Consider the following 22,750-nt stretch of genomic DNA (forward strand, 5'->3'; position numbering starts at 1 on the left):
AGTAAATGAAAAATAATTATATATCGATTCATGATGTAGTAAAGTCATAATGTCAGAATAACGTCAATATTATTACATGTTGACAGATTGCCACCAGTTTTTATCTAGCCCTAGTATAGATAAATTTTCTTTTTAAAAATTTTAAGATATTTTAATTTTTCTTCGAATTACAAAATGCTAGATTTTATCAATAGAAAAAGTTATAAAACTATATTTTTCTTGTTTTTCTAATGCATTTTCTGTTCTAATAAAAATGTTTTATTTATTGATGCAGAAGGATTGTAAAAATTAGAGAATAACATCAGATTAAGAAATATTTTTTTTTTCATGTTTCCAAAATAAATGCACAAACTTTAGACTTTTATAGTAAGGACATTAAATTGACTTTTATACACTTAAGTTTATTCCATGTTCTTTAAGCTTTCTTATTCTAGTTGTTCCATTACGTTTAAAAAGGATACTTTGTCAAAGACGTGTAAAATTCAATAGTTATTTTACAAGATCTAAGATCTATAACTAAATACATTTTTACTCAAGAATTAAAAGTTGTCTTTATATTCCATACTGATTAAGACTGGTTTATCTGAGATTTGTTATTTAATTGTTCTTAAATAAAGGGCTATCATTTATATTTTTAAGACCAAAGGATCCTTTTGATAAGGGCCCAAGTAAGAAATCAAATACTTAAACAAAAATGAAAATGATATTTGAAACTCGAATTTCTCGTTCAAAATCTGCACACACACACACACACACACAGTGTAAAGAAACATTATGCACGACAATAAATATTGGTTACAGTATGGCCCCATAAAAAACTATTTCAGTATTTTAAATATATCTTTGTTTGCATTTAAATTACAGTTTTCTTGATATTCTTTACAGAAATTTGAAGAGAATCGAGTCTTTACAGGCTGAAATTGATTGAAATGGACAGAAGTGTTTTTTTTTTATTTGAATATGTATAGAAACTATAATTCTAAACACTGAAAAAATCTTTTGAAAATAAAATGAACCTTTAAAACTAACTAAATATTGGATATATTCCATTAAATTGTAGTTTTTGAGTTTTTTAATTCCCCTCAAAAAGTTACATTTTTGACTAAAAAATCTGAGTAGTTTTTTATGGGTCATACTGTATTGAGTTGTGTTGCAAATCTAAATCTAATTCAAGGCTGTGCGAAGCTTAGAAATGTGTTGGCAATAATACGAAAATATCCTCGATAATATTCAGGGAGAAAAGGGGAAATTATACCGGTCCCCAAAGATTTATCTTATTTACTGACTTAACAAATTTGGGGAAGCTATTGATTCAACAAACTAGCATACTCTATATTTCTAATAATTTAATCTGGAAAGGGAGTTAATTTTGTTTATTATAATCGGGATGTTCACACATTTTTTTCCATGCCTTATCCCTTTAATCCTGATAATATGCCATGCTATTGGTTAAAGAATAAACTAAACAAAACTACAAGTAATGCTAACTTTTCTTTTTGATTTTTTATAAACTTTCCGAGTGCCTTTTAATTGCATGACAGACGAACATTGTTCTACTTTATATTTTGAATATGTTGTCTAACTCTAAAATGTTGTTGAATTAGTTTTGCACTGCTATCAAGGACAACAAGATAATTTGCCAGCCAAAACCTGATACACATTGAAAGCCAAACCTTGGATCTTAAGGGATAAAACAATGGGTAGAAAACTGGAAAATGATAAAGATATTTACAAATTAACCCTTCTTTAGATTAAAATTATTTGTTAGAATATAGTTTTAGGTAATAATGTTCCCTTACTCCCTGCTAATAGCAGTCTACAAATTTGCGCCCATGTCAATAATTTAACGAAGGCGTAGCAACTCTTCAACTTAAGTCTAAAAGTACTTAAGTAATGTAAATGATTGTTCTTTAAATATCAATAAAATTTTAAAACTTGACTTAGCTTTTATTTATTAATTCATTTGCATATTATATCACATAAAATAATTCTTTAAAGTGTTATCAAAGAAAACAAAACATTAAAATAAATTACTTTTTAACAGAACATCAGTACGGTATTCTAATTTTCTCTGGCCATTGCAATTTTCGCAAAAATATTAGTTTGAAAACCAAGAATTAAGCATTCACATTGGGTGTTCCGATATTTCCGCATAAATTTCAACAAGACAAAAAAAATCATAAGCAATATTTTTAAGCTATGGAATGTTAAGCTTTTTCAATACATTTATTTTTGCATTTTAGAGTTTTGCGAAACATATATATTGCTACATAAATTCTGATAAAGCTGGTTTTATTATATTGTTTTTAAGCGGATTTAATAGGACGCCTTAACATACACAGATATATGTAAAAACTCCTTTATTAGTGAAGTAATTATCCTAGGAAACACAGGGGGGAAGGAGATATTGGAATTTAAATTAAACTGGTTTACTATATTTTACAAACATTTTCTTATTCGTTGGATAATTTTATTCAATCTTGATTACATTAAAGTATCATCTATAGAAGTTAAATTGCTCATCATCAAGTTATTGTCCATTGTCTTATCCCTTCAGATCCCTGTTTGAAACGTAATTATTATTATGGTTGCAGGAGAAAGAATTACACATAGCACCAGGATCGCAGGGATAGGACGTTGTAATATTGAATGAAAAAATATTCAATTGAATTGTACGTCAATGTTTTTAAAATAAATATATTAGACATAAACCACCATTCGAATTGTAAGTCGTTGCATCCTTAAAGAATGTAAATTAAATTTTACCTTCCCATAACTTAATATTTATCGTCCATTGACCTATTCCTATAACTCTGACATATTACACAATTGAAAATGCTATTCGGTGGTCGCAAAACACATTTTGATTTACCGTTTTTTTCATAGCAGTTTTTAATAGCGCAGCTACTATATGCTGAGGGCATGTCAGTACGTCCGACAGTCCAAGCGACGGTTATTAAGAGATTACCAAGAAATTTGACTGTATCTGTTTGAAGGGATTTAAAAAAATCTAACTATATCCATATCCTATAATATAAAGTAGTAAGGTTTTTTGTCTGAAAATCTTTGAAATTGCTTGTCTTGATAGATTATGTTTTTTAGGTAAGTTTTAAGAATGTTTTGGAATGGTTTGAGGCTATTTTCTCACCCTCCACAAGAGTCAAGGGGCGAGACAACTAGTATAATATATTTAAAATCTAACTATTGTTTTTAACATCCTAAATATTATTTTAATATCTTCGCTTGTTAATGAATTTATATTCCTTGTTTTTTTTTCACTTTTGCAACAGTTATAACTTGTTTGGAAAAATATAATTATTGATTTAATTAAAATAATTACTTCGCTGAATTTAATATATTAGTAAATTTTTATTTATGTTTTTTAATCCATAAAACTACAGAACAAATATAAAATGTATATATACTATATATGCCTTAACTTTACATGTTAGCTAAAATAGGCTCTGACCTTTGCCTATAATAGCGCTCTTTTTTTGCGTAGATTTTAAAAATTCAGAAAAAAAGCATGATTAAGACCATAGGTTATCTTAGCTATGAGTTATATATTTCAAAAAATAAAATAAAATTTGTCCATAACAACATACATAAAGGTTTGGTTGTCTGCATTGTTATTGCCCTTCATGTTCTTTATTGACAAAGAAATTATACTTACAACCGGACAAATCAAATTAAATCAAGTTTCGTAGAGTAGCTACTCTCCCCAAAAAAGGATGTTAAATTTTTGCAAAAAGAATAGGAAATACATGGAATATGAAAATAAGGAAAAATCCAATTTTCTGTGTCTTACCCACCCCGAACTTTTCTTCCTCAAAATCTGTTTAGCTGGGTTTATATGTATAATCAGGATATTCAAAGGCACAACAATGGACGTTAACTAAACCTCTCAAAATTAAATATGAGTAACATTATGCCCTAAGTTGTGTAGCAAAATGGTTGTAAATTATTTTTCTGCCATTGTCCCTTTCTCACTGAATAAAATATTAACATTATGGAATGCAATTTTGACTATACGATTTTTTTTCCATTTAGAACATCCTTCCCTCTTTGTCTCTTAAACTTGATGGACCAATAGTTTCTCCAAATTTCAAATTCATGAAATTAAAAATAAGATATTTGTTTTTTTAATTGAAAAAGGGGGTTGGGTTGGGGGTTTCGTTGTATGGATCATGAAGAGCTGAATGAATATTGCACCAAAGTTGTATCCTATCGCCTATTTGATGCGAATAAAAATTTGCATATGTATATTTCTGCAAGGGCTTGAACTGCATGACGTGCAAAACACGACATCGAATAGCACGTCAAAAAAATTCGCTTCACTTTCAGCCTGTTTTTTCTATTATATTAATTTTGGTACACCCTAAATAATCAATTTGTTGCCAGCTTAAAATATATTTATAGCCCGTTGAAAAAACGTTTTAAAATATTGTTTTGTTTCCAACGTAATCTCTTTATTGAAAGCAACACTTTTGTAATAGCAAAATATTTTCAACTCATTGCTATCTAATCCTTTTTAATCTGAAAGCTTTGCAATAACCATTCTAAAAGTTTTAAAAGTGCTAAAAGCATCAAGTCTGATATTACTTTTAATAAAGTATAAAGAAAGATTGAAATTTTAGTAAGTAGCGCAGCTGTCATTAAAATTTATTCAAGAAACTAATTGTGATGGACCGTTGATCTTTAATTGTATCAACATAGTAATAAGAAAGTAAATAATTTATCATACAATCGTAATGACTCTTTAAATATTAAGATTAAAAGAAAAAAAAATCATCAAATAATATGTCAATATGTACCATCTACATTGCATTGTATGACAATGGTACAATGTCAATTAAAGAGAAGCTTCACTCATTTTGACTAAAAAGCCTAACTGTATACTTCATTATGCTTTAATACTCATCTTACGGTATACAATGTTTGTTTGATAATACCAGTGCGCTACATTGCTAAAAGGAGTTCAAATAATATTGTGATTCTAATATTATAACTAAACTTAAACTCTTTTTCTTATCTTTAAAAGATGTTTATCGCACTTAAACTAAACTTAGACATTAGATATATTGTTAAATAGTATGGACTTTCAAAAAAAAATAATCTAAACTTGTACTATTGAAGGCTCTTGATTTATTTTTAATCTAACTTTCTAATTAAAGCTATTAATTAACAAATTTCAGCTAACTACTTATTTCAATCTCTAATAACCTTAATTTTTTATACAGTTTAAATAATAAAGCATCTCCTAGCACAGGGTTTAAAAATTAAAGCATGAACAGATATCTTTTATAGATGGTGGCATCCAAAAAATTTAATTTGATAGTGTGGCCATCAAGTTACATAAAAAAACAAATAAAAATAGTTTTCAATAAAAATTTTTACGTTGGTTGATAGATCATAATTTAGTTATTCGCGCGATTAAAAATTTTGGGTAGCAAAGGATTATGACAAGACCTTTCTAAGGGCAAATTACTAAGAAATAAATAAAGACTTTTTAAAAGTATTTTTTAAAATTATGAGGGAACATCCATATGTGAGCCATCGTGGAGAATATATTTTAGCATTTGATATGGTTTAGAAATCCTGTTACCTAGATACAATATAAAAATAATTATTGTTAGATGTTTATATTTTGATTAATTTTAATGTTTAGTTTTTGTTATTAAGAAAAGTGAATATGTCCCCTGAAATTATTTTTTTAAAGAAACGCTTGATTTGTATATTTGAAAATTTAAAAATTTTATAACGTCATAAAATGGCTTAAAACATCTTTTGTCTCAATGTAATGATTTGATTTCTTCAGTAATGCTGCCTTTCTACTAGCTGTTAAAATGATAATCCAAAAAGCAAATTGTTATTTTAAAAAAAAAAATACCTAAAATTTTGAAAGTAAGGAACTGACTCCTGCTGAGTTTAAACGATGATTGATAACGGGATACCAAAATTATGGATAAATCCCCGGATTTGTGTTTCTGGGACACCTCAAGCCCTCCTGCCCTAACCCCCATATAAAAGGATACGCTGTAGGCTACGATAGAAAAGAAGGATTTTTTTTCTGTTTAACCCAAATAAAATTAACATTTAGTGTTTGTTCTTAAATCAATGTTTCTTGTCTAACTCTTGTGGGGATAAAAATCTTCGCCTTATTTGAGTTTACTAACATAACAAATAGATTTTGCTTAGGCTTGTTATAAAGAATTTGAAGGGGGCGGGATAACTATGGTTCAACCCCAAAAAATGTGGGAAATTATGAAATTATCTATTTTCCTTGGCTCACCATAGCAAAGTAATGACACCAAGACACTCAGTTCAGTTGTTCAGCCATGCATCTTAAACTCATTAGAAAGGCTTTCTAAAAATTTGGCATTTTTTAGATAGCGAAGCTACACTTTAAGTTTCACATTTGTTTGGTCAGTTGGTGGGCAATGGAACTGAGGGTAGTTTATATTTTGTATATACAGGTTATTAAAATAAAAGTAAGAATAGTTAATCGCATCTGCTGGACTGAGAACCGCTTCTAATTCAGCGGATTTTAATTGGTTTCGAAGCCATACTGAAATAAGGTTGTATAATCAATGTATAATTAAAGAATTGGTATTGTATAATACTGTAATAATTAAATGTCATTAAGCTTTGCTATCATTGGCCATAATCATCCTTGTTTCCTAAAAATTTTGTACATTTTACCAAGAATCATCTTGAAAATTGTTGGTTCTACATGATTGGCTGTGTCCACCTGTAATATGATAGGGGCAATTTTAATACCTTGGCTATTATATTATTAGGGTCTATACGTCGGTAGAGATTCTTAAGTCATTTAAAAGATCACAAATACTCTACAAGTGTTCATATTTTATAACGATTTCCAGAATTTTCTTTTTAAAATTAAGAAATATTTAGATTAAAAAAAAAATAAAGATTTTTAAAAATAAATGAAAAAAATATTACTCTTATGTTCTATGAGATTGTTTATTGTAAAAATATTATTTTATATCAGATACTTTTATTATGACATCATATGAGATCATGCAAATTTCCAAAATTATTTTCGCGTATTTTATATTTGCACTTTTAATATTTTACACTTAAAAAATTTTAATATTAAACAAGCTCTTATAACAGATTTATGAATCATCAATGTTAATGATTTTTCTATAACTGAATTACTTCTTTCTTAAGATCTTATAATAGTTATTTATCGCATCGTATTATAGACAGCTTTTCGAGGACATTTAAATAAAAAAATAAAAAGGGGGGGGGGCAAAGGACCGGGCTAACTGTAATCAATTTATTTTTTTTATTCATAGAAAATTGTTTGTAACACAATGTTATACTTGATTTTTCAGTATTGCTGAGAACTGGTTCTAATCCAGCGGTTATTAATCGGATTCGAAGCTACAATTGAAACAAAAAGAAACAAAATAACAATATTTTTTTTTTCAGTAATACTCTGCACACGCGTTGACTCTAACAGATTACCAGACGGAAGATCAAGTAAGACTTTATTTAAATTTTTTTACAGTTTTTAAATAATTTTTGCCTTCATTTCTACTTTTTTTTTATAATACAAAAGACTTTTTTGCTACCCCAAAATGACATTTTTAATTCTGAAATGACATAAATCATTAATTATATTATTTTTTTTAATTGAATATTTTTTTGACTAATTGATTGAATAACATGACATTTGCATCCCATAATTTTTAATAAGCATATTTTTTTATTGATTGCAGGGGTATGTCATCTGAAAAAATACTTTTGCCATAACCATAATTTAAAAATGCTACGAATTGCTGGAGAATTGCCTTTTTTTAGATGCCATACCCCATTTAATCCTGATTTAAATGTAGATTAATAAAATATTGTACAAAAAATTATTTTTATGTAAGCTTTTTTTTCAAAATCATATTCTAATTACTTTCTGAGAAGACTTATTTAATTGAAATAAGATTGTGATAATAAAGCTTTTGTGAATGTAAAAGACTTTTAGACTAAATTAATTTTTTAAAAGGTTTCTTTAATAACTACATACTTAATTGAAAATTTTATATTCATTTTCTAAATATTTTAATTTCACAGATAACTTTGTAAGTTTTCATTTTACATGTTAAATTTTAAAACTTTAATATTTTTGTATATTAGTTGTATAAATCATATTAATCTTAATTTCTGCAGAACTGGTTTAATTTCAAACTTAGATTTCAGCAAAAAAGTTTTTATAGCAAAGATTCGAAGAAAAAAAAGCATTGAGGACAAGACATGACAATTTTTTTTGGACAAAACGATGAAGAAGACAAAAAAAGAAGATTTATTTTGACAGGTATAAAACTTCTTCCTATTTAAAGGATCATAGAAATTTTTAAATTTTCAATTTCTTTCCCAATCCTTAAATTTTAATTTGTATCTTTAAAAAAGGTAAACTATGACTATCAAATACTTTTTATAAAGATAATATAAATAGTTTAAGGATTGGCTATGAACCTTTTTTTCTATATCACCCTTGCTTTCCTATCTTATCTTCACACTTTCCTATAACTCCTTCTGTTTCCTATAACTATTGCATTTTCAAAGCATTCTTACTGTACCATACTTTACTGTATCTTGTTTTCTTATATTAACCATATCTTAATCTTAAATTTTTAACCTACGTTATTATTTATTAATGCATGCTAAAACTATCTTTTTTTATTTTTACTATTGATTAGATTCAGAGCAAATTATAAAGTTTTTATGAAAAATGGATCAATATAAATTAAACATATTCTTAATAATCCTTTATGATCTAAAGGTAATCGTTGTCATAGTAGCAATCCTTAAATTTTGAAAAAATAAATCTCTTGTTTTTACAACTTAATATAAAAAAAATGAATTCATATTTTACATGGAGGAATATTATAGGATGTAACATTTCATGATTTCAAACATTTTTTTCGCGCGTTCAATTTTCTGGGGCAAGCATTTTTTGTCGCTTTGGAATTGCACAATAAGTCTTGTGTGCGTGATCTACTTTTCTTGCGAAGCTTCTCAGCAATGAATTTCTACTTTAAAAAATGTTAAACTTATTTCATATTTGGGATAAATTAATTTGTATTTCTAATACTGTTCTTGATATTTATTATTTTACAGGTCTATATAATTCCTAATCAATAAAAAACCTTTTAAAATCTTTAAAACCTAAACAAATTACATAACAATTTAATCAATAAAGAGCCTTTTAAAAACAAATTAGGTTAAATTATCGATAATCTTTTTGTTAATTTCATCTTTTGAATTTATAAATTAATTGCGTTTACAAATGATTATATAATTTTGTTTGGTTAGACATTATCATAGATTCTTTAAATTTTTAAATGAATACTCAAATTGTAAATTGACAACCTAAATCTGTGGTTACAGTATTGAAAATAGATATTTTAGTAAAACAGCCAAATTAAACACCTACAGCATACACACAAATAAGTGTGTTACAAAGTGAGGCAGATAAATATATTTACTCTTTTTCTAGTAAAATTACTATATTGAAATTAAAAAGGGCAATGTGGATAGCTTTATATACACCAAAAAACATAAGGATTTTAAGTTACAGTTGATGTAAATTCCCGATGAAGATTAGAAAATGGAAAAAGTAATTTAATATAATTTTTCATTTACCCAACTGTTACAGATAAACTATTTAGTATTAATTGGCACAGGGACCTAAACTTCCTGAAATGCATGACATGGCAACTAGGATTTCCTTAGTCGTCTTTTTTTTACCAGTGTCACCGTAATCTAATTGGATTGAATATGCCGTAATTAAGCTGTTATTCTAATGATTTGCGGGACCAGCTTGACAAACTGAGCGGATTACACCCATTATGCATTAAAATTTGGTTTACAAGTAAATGTACCAGTCTTAGAGTTATTTTTAAAAGTTCACAACATATTCTTTTCCCGTTTAAATTTTTAATATGGCTTTTTAACATTCAAAAAGAATGATACGTTGATATGGCTTGCCCTAAAAATGTTACCAAATATATCTTTTTAGATAGAAAAAGAGAATCAACTTTGATCAAACACCATAAATAAGTTTAATAAATTTTTAGATGTAACTATTATGATCAATCTAGAACTCATATTTCTAATACCTTGGCTTACTAGAGTGGTAAAGCATTGTGGAAGCTAATTGCTTTTATAATTGTTGCCTGCATAATATTATATACTTCCAACATTTCCTTAAAATTATTTCTTTTGTTGTTCTGTTGTTTGCTGTAAAGTTTAACTTCCAAGGGGGGTATTAAAAATCTTCAAGTCACATGAAATAATATATTTTGCGCATTTTTTGTCTTTTATTAATAAATACCTGAACTTCATAAGAAAAATTAAGATGTAAGATTAATCAAGAATATTTTTTAGGCCGAATGTAGTCTCGAGTATACAGACGCCTTTTCATGTTTACCTTAAATGTCTTTCTGACTCTCCTATTCTACAGACTTATATGTTACCATATTTAAATTTTCAAAATCTTATATATTTTATTTTAACCCTCTCTATAAATGCCTAAAATGTTGCTTAAATATAAGAAGATAGGTTGAAAATTTTAGTCTTATTTGAAATAAAGAATTAATTCTACTCTTAATAGAAGTTTGTTATATAGGTCTCAGTTAGGTTTAAAATACCCCCCATTTTTAAAATGAACTCTAATATGGGGGACCACCACCCCCCAGAATAGCGGAAAAAATAGGACACTGCAGACATGAAATATACAATGTATATGTTATATATTTGTTATAACCATATTGAGTAAACTTGTGTCTTGCATCATCATAACTCACATTATGGTTGACTGCAAAAATATTTCAGTTTAGTACAGTATCTGTGACCCAGGGGGTTCTAGGACTATTAAGTACACTGTTATGAGAATTATATTTCTACAAGTACGTGGTTTATTTGGTTCATATTTGTAATTAATATTTTTATCTTCAAAAGTTTGTGTCAGATGACTTGATTTGTTAAACTTGGGTTTTATGGATGTTTTAATTTTATTCTTGTGTATTCTTGTGTACGTATTGTACAAAAGAAGGACATAAGTTCAGTCCACCCATAAGGCACATACAATCTAACCCAACAATCTTATTTAGTCCTCATACAAAAACACTCTAAAAACTTGGTTCATAGTATAGGATCTACTCTGTAACCTGGTTTTATCCGTCTGTCAGTCCATAGTTTACTTGGGTTTTAATATTGGTCTCAAAAACTTTTAAACATGCTGTCTCATTCGTTGGCTTAAAAAATAGGTATTTTTAACATGTTATTTATAGCATCGTAATATAAACAGCTTGCTGCGGAATAAAATAAAAAATATAGGTTTAAAAACAGTTTTGTTAGACCAAAGGGCCGAACTAGAAAAGATATTGATGTCCAAGTATTAAAATCCCAAACTGTAAGAGTGTAGGTAGAATGTTAGTGAGAGTATATTATACTGGTTTCAGGATACATTATGGTTTACCATGGGCTTATAATATGTAAATTATATCAAAATATACATAACAGTGTGCCATTACTTCCACTAAATTCATTCTTTTATAAGAAACACAAATTATTACTACAGCAAAAACTTATTATTAAGTTTCTCCTCCAATTTATTTGCTATTATAATTTGTGTCTTGTAAACATATAAAGCACTTTATTTATGACCATATGCGAAGGGGATTAAACACCATCCAATATCTCATACCCACATAAAATATGCAGCTACGAAGTATATTATGTGTAATACCTATTTATCTCTCACAATATTCATAAAAAAAAATTTAATGTAAAAAAATTTGTACTCTAAAATATTTTTTTAGATATTTCGGATTAAAGGTAAACAGTATATAGTAAGTTTTTTTTTGTCTGAAGCTTAAGCTCCATTTAACTACTGAACTGATTGAGTTCGCCTTTTTAGGGAAGCTTCACTTAAGACCCGGATTGGTTTTCGGCTATTCTATTTTTACATTTAAGCGTTTGTGTGGTTTTAGGCTATTTTTCCCCCTTTGAATTTTGTGCTTCTAATTGCTAGGGACTCAAATGCTAATAGATAATGTATTGACATCCTAATAAAGTTGAAAGTAAAATTGTTATATTCTCATCCTGTGTGTGTGTGTGTGTATTTGAATATTTAACCTGCTCTACACAGGAAGCATTGGAAACCGTTTTATAAACCATATAGAATCAATCATTATTAAGTCTTTCCTTTTGTCAATATTATTACTATATAACATAACAGTTAATGCTTAATAAGGTTAAAAATTAACAGTTTTATTATGCTTAGAAAATGCTTTAGAAACTACTCTGGGACAATTTTAGATTCACTCTTTTTAGAAATAAACGAAGAAGCTTTACAAAGTGTCTCAAAAAATTAGCCCTGTGACGTCAAACAAATGAGGGATTATCCATCTCTTTTTTACGGGTTTTCTTTTCCAATTCTCCTCTCATCACTCATTTTTATGACGTCACATGGCTGATTTTTTTAGACACTTTGTAAACAAATATTTTATGTTCCCAGTAGTAATGTTTTTTTTCGTGTAAAGCTAAATATTTTGCTTGTTCGATTGGGTTTGTTTTTTAGGAAAGCCTAATAAACGTTTAAGGGTGTTTTTTTTCTATTTTTCCGAACCATTTACGATTCCTCGTGTAGTATGCATTATAGTTGGGTTTATTAATTATAATAGCCTCTAATAACTTCTAAAAATGCTCATTAAGTAAGGTCAGGCTTATTATAATAATTATTTTGAATTGTTTTTTTTAGGAGACAAACTTTTTGTTGTCGAAAAAACTGTTTTAAATCTTTTTTAGCTACTACATGTTTACAACAATCAATTATTATTTGTAAAGAGAGACCTAGGTCCTAGAAGGAATGTGGAACGAAATGTTGACCAAATTAAAAATAAATGCTGTGCATCACTGTATATTTAAATTGAAAATTAGTTGGCAGATTAGAGTATAGGCATAGTAAATATGTATTAATTTATATTTTGTCAGGAATAAAAGTATTTTGAAATCAATCTTTTATTTTACTTTGAACCACTTTTCAAAGTATTTTGAATTTAATCAATTAAACTAATTTCATTTTATTTTATGTCCTTAAAATTATTTTAAGCTGAGTGTCTTTTCCCAATTCCCTGATAGACATATAGGCCATAATACGAGTATTCACCTCACAACACCCTACCCCCCCCCCCCCCCCCCAACCATAGTATAGTATAGTACCATTATTGTGGGTTAGAGTATATATATATGTATATGTGAGTTCTATTTTTACTGGTTTCGTTGCAACTCACACACACACACACATATACACACACATACACACACATATACAGCCGGAGGGATGATAATAGGATAAAGTTCAAGGTTTGAGTGAGAACCCCCCTGCCCCATCTCTTCCCCACCCCCCTCTCTCCTCTCCCCAAATGCCTCATAGTATATTCACACACATATATAAGGCCCGTCAGTCAGAGTTGCTTTTTGGGCTCTCAATTTTTTTCAATATTAGCATTCTTATCTAATTGGAAAAGAAAGCAACAGAAGCCTAAATGGGACAAAAGCTAGTCCCCAACGTTTTCTTATTCGATGTGTTAACAACTTTTTGAACTTTCATAGAATTTTTTTGTTTGTGTATTCATTTAAGGTACCCGAACGTTTCAACCACCAATTGTATCTACACAAGGGGTAATTTTGTGTATAATCATTGGGGATGTAAATCAATTTATAGCCATTGTCTTATCCCTTCAGTTCCCTCATGAGAATGTAATAAAGCCAGGACCTAATTTAGCTTACAATATAATTTATGTTTTTTTAGCTTGATATAATATCATTGATGTAGAGATTATGAATATAAAAATGTAATGATATGAACTAAAAATGAATACACATATAAAGAGCCTATGAATATGAGGTGCCAAAAATAGTGCATAGGCGTTACAATAAATTTGATTGAAAAATCATCTTTTTATTCAAGTCTAGCATCGAAGGGCGAAAAAGTCTTTAAGGTTATGAAAGGGTTATGAGCAAATATTATAATCAAAATTGTTTATAACTCCTTACCAAGCCTCTAGATGAGGGCAGGGGATGTTAGAAAATTAGCTTAATAGCTTAAATCCGCCCCAAGATATTCATAAAGCTTACCTGATAAGTGTAAGTGAAACCAATTAGGACCAGCAATTTTCGTTATCTATAGCTGTTGCTACTTTATTTTAAGAGTACATACCTATCAATCTTTAAAAACTAAAAGAAGGAATTTTAAGTTAAAATATTTCATTATAAAAAGCCATAATTCTTTAGCTTAAAGGCCTTCACGCAACAAGCAAGCAACAGCAACGTCTAGCTAATGGCCCAGGGGTTAGTTAAATGAATAGATCTATATAAAGGTTCTTATACTATTTATACTATGAATATATGTATGTTTATTTATAGGCCAGGGGTATTTATAGGGTATTTGGTTAGATAACAACCTGCAGACAACTTACTCTTATTTTGTTTCGCCTGTTTATGAGCCAAGGCAACCATCTTGCCTTTATATTGATGTAATTCACCAGACATAGCAGCATTAGGTATTATTTTAACCTCTCATACAGGATATTTGTTGATAATTTATGTGCATGAGACTATGACACACATATTATACAGATATGGACTCTGCTATTTAAAGCCATTATCTGTATCATTAATTCTGGGGCACACAGTCATGTCAACATTATACACTACACCAATGGATATATTATTACTTGGATGTTACACAAGATTTTAATGTTCTCTAATACAGTACAACTTGCAATGGGTTAAAATAGCCATACCTCACTTACCTCGCACCCTTCTCTCATACTGGATGAACAAGCTGACCAATAAATTAGTTGTATGTTAGCAACCAATAATATTTCCTCTTAATAATATCCAAGTATATTCTATATCCATTTCTACAGGCGAGTATATAAAAGTACAGGGACATTTACCCTGTAAAACCTTTGTCATATTATATCAGCACTAAATTGTAGACAAAATGTCAGCAATGCTTTAGTTAATGCTTTATGTTCGTCATAACTAAAGTCATAATGACCATTTCTACTTAATATTATTCATTACTAATTGTAAAATAAGTCAGTGGCAGACAAATATTTAAACTGATATCTTGCTCGTTCAAGTTTTTTTTTAAAGAGTGTAAGGGAGGGAAATAAAGAAAGGAAAGACAAAAAGGGGGAGGAGAGGTAATGGATACCAAACACAACCCAAAAAGGAAGCGAATTAGAAAAATTGTTACAAGGAGATGGGTGGAATTTTTTAACAGGCCTATATAACCATGTTTGCTACATACTTTACATACAAATAATAATTCCAAACAAATACTTGAATAAACTATTTTTTTTTTCATACACTTTTAAAGATTATCAAGTATTTTTGAATAAAATTAAAAGCTTTAAAACAGCTCATAAAAATCTTGCTTATATGTATAACATATTATTATACTTGTTTATAATTCTATAATAAACACATTATAAAATTATTGTATATATTGTGTGTAAATGTCAAATTGTCCAAAATTATACAACATTAATAGTAGCGAAGCTACTATGTTATGAGGGCATATCTTTAGTTTCGTCACGTTTGTCATAGAATACTATGATATGTATTATGATTATAGGGCCGAGATACATGCTCCAAAAAAATAAGATCAGTGACTTTTCGAAGCTTTAAAATCCAATTTTGACAGTAAAACTTTTCTAATTTTTAATTGTTTGCTAGTGTTGCAATGCACATGGACATGTTTTTTCTTGTGTCTATTTATGCATTTATATATTAATAAAAAAATGATTATTTGTGAAGCTTAAAATTATATTTTTGTGAAAATTATTTTTAAAGTAAATATTTGAAATACTTAAAATTGTTGAATCCCTTTACTGAAAATATTTTAATAGTTCCTTGAACGCGGCTAGAATTCCAAAAACTGAATTTTCAAGTTGAACTTTAAAATTTTGTGTTGTTAAAAGTTTGTGGTAGTTGCCAAACTGTTGTCAGGATGTAAACCATTTTGTGTACCAATTCATTTTATAAATATCATTTACATAGCAAATCATATCATCTTTTTTTAAGTTTGTCCGTTGAGATCCCGCTAACCCTTGAACCTATTGAGTTTACTATTTTTGAGAAGCTTCATGTTGGTTCTAGGATGCTTTTAGCCATCTACTTTTAAAATTTAAGTCTAGTGATGGTTTTTCTGGTCACTCAAACTTCAAACAATGAGTTCCTTGATGCTAGGGGCTTAGCCACTAGTCCATATATAAAAGATACATTGTACACTAACAGACATAAAAAGTTACATACAAATGTACAAACACACCTAATTACAAAGTAGCTGCGCTACTAATTATGTCTGATCTAAGTCAAATTATTAGTCAAAGTCTGGCACAGCGACGAACGGAAAAGCACCGTGGAGTTAAGTATGATTTGTTTAAAGAATCTTCAACTACCCCTCCGGAACTAAATCATATACAAAACTCAATAAAACACTTTATCTCCAGTTGGAATACTGAAATTTTTTCTCGTTCCTTTAAAATGTTTTCTTTTTTATTTTAATTTCAATTATGTTTTGAAATTTTATTACTTCCAAAGGACTAAATTCTGAAGGGCCAAGAAAATATTTTAAAGTTTTTATTAGCTAAGATAAAATATAAGTATTTGAAGCAAATGATAGTAAAGTAAATAATTTATAGATTTAGATTAATTATTAAGACAAACCCCAATTGTAAACTTCCCAACCGACGTATTAAGTAAATTAAGGAAGAATCATTCCATTAGCTTTATTTATTATACATACAATACACAACATACTAAAGAAGAACATCCTTTTTACAACTATTACAATTTCCGGAGCAACATTATAAAAAAACGTTACTTTTTAAGCATCAACACTTAGAATATGGTTTTATTATCTTTTTGAACAGATCGATGACATCAGAGGTGAATTCTTAAATAAATTTGCCCCACTAATCGCTTAGTTGTTTTCGTGAAAAATCCTCCAAAATCACATAAAAAATCTACAAAAATTAAATAAAATCTTATGTTATTAACCCTTCTATGATTTTGTTTAATTTTTGTAGATTTTTAATGTGATTTTGGTGGATTTTTCACGAAAACAATTTTGCCCCAATAAGCGATTAGTGGGGCAAATTTTTTTAAGAACCCATCTCAGGAGTATATTGTGAACGTTTTGGTTAGAAGTAAAAACAAATAATTCTTAATAGACGAACCTTAATGAATTGTAGAGTAGATTGTGTAAAATTATAATTAATTGCGATTGGTAATTTGTACAGTTAAATAAAGACATTACAATTTAATGAGAACCAAGAAAAGGTCAAATTTTGAACGTAATGAATGACTTCATTTATAATTTAAATTAGATAAATAGTTCATTTGCTTATATAAGTAAAGGTTATATTATGAAAGAAATCAATATGAGTCTTTTTAGTCAATTATGCAAAACTGCTATCTTTTTATTGTTATGCTACTTAAGGATGTTATTGTACTTGTTTATGTACTAATTGCAAATAACTTTTGGCATACTTCTTTAGTGCGCTTAAACATTTTTAATGAACCACCTATGGCGAATTATCTATTGTTTTATTGGTCATTATAGAACATAAAGTTTTATAATTAATTTTTAATTAAACTAACCACCTATAAAACTGCCCTATTCTTAATTGTAATGATTTAAAAGTTATTCAAAAGTTTATATATTCGTTTATTGCGTAATTTTGGTTTCAATGGGCTCTAAAATATTGAAACTCTTTCGCATAAAATAAAATTAATAGCCACCAAGTTAAGTATGTTATCAATGGATTTTCAAGTATTTCAAACAATAGAATTGAAAATTGTATTTCTTAACCAAAAACTCAATAAAATAACAGCAAAATAACTAAAAAAAAAGTTTACAATGTAACATACACATTAAAAAACTAATGTTTAAAAGAATAATTGTTTTGTTATAAAATAAGATATCATTAACAACGCAACGTTAATTATGAGTAATTTCTTCAGTATTTGAAACATGTTGTCAAAAGAAACTTTTAAAAACTGTGTCTATTATGTTACAAAAGAACAATGGCAAGTGGGGAAATAATTCAAGTTGACAAAAAGTGTTTTTATTGCCAAAACGGATCAATACTGCATGGCTCATGAGAAGTAATTGTCAACAGTAAAAGTTTGAGGGAAAAAAAGATTTTTTTTTGTTAAATCTAAGTTGCCTTAATATTTTTTTCTCATTTTAAAGGGTCATGAAAACTTCACCTGAGGACCAAATAGTTTTTATTTTTGTGCCATATCCCTGTAAGTTATCAAATATTGAAAATTTAGCCGTGTGTAGCCGGCGGTGTATGGTATATTGCAAAATTTTTGCCTGGAACTAAACCAAAAATTGCAAAATAAAGCATTTCCTTGGAAAAAATAAATGAGTTCCTAAAAGCTTGTTACAAACTCCCTGCATAATTTTTTTCCCTCTTCAAATTTGAAACACTTTTGTTTTTGGTGCCAGCGTGGTTACTCTATAAGTCTTTAAATTAGGCGAAACAAGTTTTTCATATATTTTGAAAAAACGGTGATTCTTAATTTTGAACATAAAAAAACAGTGTTTTTTTTCGAGGAAAAAGCATTTTTATACCAAATGCTTATATTTAAGAGCATTATCACTTTAAAAAAGCTGTACGTACGTGGGTCATTCATTTTTTATTAACCTTCAAACACCATCCCAACCAAAAAACCCTGTTTCACCCCTTTGGCCCTATTCCACACACTTTAACCTAAAATTTATTATATTTTTCTCTCTTTGCTTAAAATGCTTTTGCGTTGAACGCTTTTTCCCAGTCCGTATTAAAGATGTATATACGCAAGATAATATGTACTTGACCTAAAATGATCCCCTTTTCTCACCCCCTATGCCGTGTATATTGACGCAAAAATATTTACAGGGGTTTGAAGGATTACATACCTTAAAAGGGAGAGTACTGAACCCCCTCCCAAAAAAAGGAAGAGGGGTGAGTGGAAAGGATGCAAAATATTTAGATTTGCAAAACATAATATGCCAGGAATCTTACATTTCCTCACTAACAAGAAATATTACCACAAAATATATAACTAACTAAAATCCAGACATTAACACACACACTAACATACAAAAACTCACACACACACACACAAATACAATCTCTAAACTCCAGTGATATTGGACTAATATAATCATACTAGTACCCAAACTTTTATAAAAACACACTCCCTTCAATCTTTAGCAAAAAAATTCTTATTAAATATTTTATTGTTACATACCAGCAGTGTCCAAACGTTTCAACCAACAATCTAAATTTACAGAAGGGAATCACGAGAAATGAAATCCATTTTCAAATCCCTGCCTTACTCCAAGCATATTCAAGGGTTTATTGTTATGTGTATGATATGAAGGAATCATTATAAAATAGAATACCCTTTTCAACATTATCAATTCTTCATAAAAAAGCAAACGCCCAAATTCAATGGAAAAAATCAAAAGAATTGTTTTTGCCTTTTGGTATTAAAATCTAACATCCATATGTAAAAAGTTCATATTCAGAACATTCATACAGGCGTGTGTATAGGATTGTACAACGGGAGGGGGAGGGGTTGAAGTGGTCATAAAATTTCTACATTGCTCTAATATGAAAATAGATATTGAATAATAGAATTTAGGGGGGGGGGGGTTAAACAGAATTTGGGGGCTGGAATGATGAAAATATATTGACTAATGGGGTGTACCCAACCCTTATTTTATCTGGGGGTGTATTCTTTCCCTCCCGCACGCCCCTACAGGCCACATGTACGTATGTATGTATATTTAAATTTGTTTGCAGTTTTTTTTGGTTAAATTCATCATTATGATTTCTAATGTACCATGAAATTTGTTAGAAATTGTTTACAAACAGATTTCAGTTTAATCAATTTTTATTTCTCTCAAAAACTGACTTAGGTTTAAAAAAGCAAAAAGAGAACCTGCAAAAAGTTATATCTTTATTTCCATGGCTACAACAGTTTTGTATATATACAAAGCTTGAATTTTGAGAAAAAAATATAATATGTTAAAAAGTAAAAACATATGTAATAAAAATTCATTCATCACCTTTTTCCAGGGGCAAAATTGATAATAAATCATGGGAAAAAAATAAATTCAAGTTTATTTGAAAATTGCAAAAGGTGAAAAAATATGTGCAAAATCAATTAAATTAAACAACTTTATACAGAAACTAGTTGCTCCGTCCCTAGTCTTAAGGGCAAGTCGGGGGAGTTTTGGATAATAGCCTGAAACCTATCCATTATATTTCCAGGATCTTTAGCTATTAACGATAAGACCTTACTCCTTTATATAATAGGATTTTTGAAAGTTAAAAATGACTGTGTACATTTTTTTCAAATTATTCTATAATTTATTTGAAAGTTCTGAAAAAGTAAATTGAATGATAATAAAAATGTTAACTATTTATTGAACAAAAAATGAAATTAATCTTGATTTAAACTCAAAAATCTTCAATTTGTTAGGAATTTAAAAATCATTCTGCCCCACCCCTTAAATTTCCCCCAACCCCAATCAGTCAAAAAGGGCGTGTGTCTGTTGGAATAGACATCTTTACACTTATATATAGAAGTTTTTTTTTGTAGCGAAGCTTCCTTGTAATTCTTCAATTGTCCGACTGTCTATTGGTTTACATTTGCTTTCACAGAGTTAAGGAGGGTTAAAGAAGGTAAAGAAGGGTTTCAATATGAACTTTATAAAATGCTGAATAAGTGTTAACAAAAAGCCATTTTATAATGTAAATAAATCATATATACAAAATACATTCAAAAAAACCTTTGCTATTAATGGATGTTATCTTGCTTGTTCTTCTTATCTAGGAAGCTAAACAGAGGGGAGGAGAGGCGAGATGTTAGCTAATTAACTGTCTTATAATTAAGATCAATGTTCTTTAGCAGCTAAATTTAGATGTATCTTCCAAATTAGGCCTTAAATATCTATCTATATATTGCCTCCATATTTTGGGATTCTATAATTTCCTTAAAATATATATTTAGCGCCCTAAACTAATTAACAATTCTAGTAGAGTAGCTTTAATATAATTAATCCGACGGGTTTTTATAAAATTTTTCTTGTTTAATATAATTTAAAATTGATTAATTGAAAATACGTTATATAATTTGTTTGAAAAAGGATATTACTTTTATTTAAAGTATATATCCATCTGCCTCCTAATACAGGAAATAAGTTAGACAATAAAGGATATACACAACTCATATTGATTTTTTTTATATACACCTCTTCAATTATAAACGATCTTTTTTATGTATCAAACCACCTCTAAAAGTATTTTTTTTAAATATTATTATTTTTGCAAATTTTCTTCAAAAAATCTTCTATTAAAAGTTATGCAAATGTACGGGGAAAGTTTAAAGTATGCTATTCAATTAGATGTCTGAATTCTAACCCTAACAAAAACAAAGGAGCATTTGTCTGACCATTTTTAACAAGAACGAGACGAAGCCTATACAAAATTACGTCATATTGGCCAACCATTGGTCAATTAAAATGTTTACAGGCCTGCCATTGGTAATTTAGTCTGTGTATTGGCCTATCGTTGGTCATTTGTATTGTATGACGTCCTTTTTTTATAAGCACTTGAAAGAGCTTAGAACGAGACTTTTTCAAAATAGTGATATAATACTTTTATTGAATTCATATATTTGTTATCGCTTTTTTAAGAATAAATGAATATTTTATTATGAGAGACCGAATGATTTATCTGCTAAAAATACTAGATATATCATATCATTTACAAAGTAAATGGGATAAAGAGTTGCTTAAAAATTATCAAATAAACACTCAAAATAAATTATTTGTCTGGGAAATTTTTCTTTGTATTAAACTTTCTTTTGGTTTATGATTATAGCTTTTTTTTCATTTGAATGGGTTAGCTAAACTTTAGACCTTTCACCGAAGGCTAAATTTAGATGTGAAATTTCTTTTGTTTTAAATTTTTTAATTAAATAATTTATTTAAAGCTTTCCCACAACAACTTTTTCCTCTTCCTTTGTTATGTAATGGTCACTACTTCCAGATATTTGTTGATTTCATAATTGATATTTAATAATGAACTTTAAAAAAGATGATTTTATAATGTAATTGATGAGAAAATATTTTGTATCAATGGTATGGTTATTGTTACTTTTTATTTCGGTTTTTCCTTTCACATTTTTTACGTAATTTTGGTGAGAATTTTATAGAGATAAATATTTCAAATTTTTATAGTACTTTGATAAATACAGGGATCTAAAGGGATAGGGCACTGGCTTATAAATTGATCCCTAATGATGACACACAAAACTACCCCTTCTTTGGCCCTCAACTTTATCAGCCGACCAATCAAATTCAATAAAAGTCCCCAAAGTTGTTAAGCCAACGCATAAATAAACGTTACAATCAAACTTTAAAAACTAGTGTAATGAACAGCCCAATGTCCCCTTCCTCATTAGAAAATAAAAGTTTGGTGTTTGACTTCTTAAATTAGAGCCCAATTTGGTTATCCTTTTATGGGATGTTTTATACTTGTATGTTCTGTACAAATATGTATATTCAAAGGGTTAAGTATACTTAATCCCACGCATTCATGTTGATATTAGAATTTTAATACTTCCAATTATTCAAAAA

General features: G+C 28.4%; 1 protein-coding gene across 1 annotated transcript in view; it reads left to right on the plus strand.

The window, feature by feature from the left end:
- LOC145329699 (uncharacterized) overlaps positions 1 to 22,750 on the plus strand; it is a 94,179-nt gene that overhangs the window by 46,909 nt on the left and 24,520 nt on the right. The window contains exon 2 of the mRNA XM_080174061.1: positions 7,459 to 7,509. Within this exon, the coding sequence (XP_080030187.1) occupies positions 7,459 to 7,509 (51 nt within the window). The remainder of the gene's footprint in view (positions 1 to 7,458; positions 7,510 to 22,750) is intronic.

Source organism: Acartia tonsa, chromosome 10 (genome assembly GCF_053477335.1).
Source record: "Acartia tonsa isolate MP-2025a chromosome 10, ASM5347733v1, whole genome shotgun sequence".
NCBI lineage: Eukaryota > Metazoa > Arthropoda > Copepoda > Calanoida > Acartiidae > Acartia > Acartia tonsa.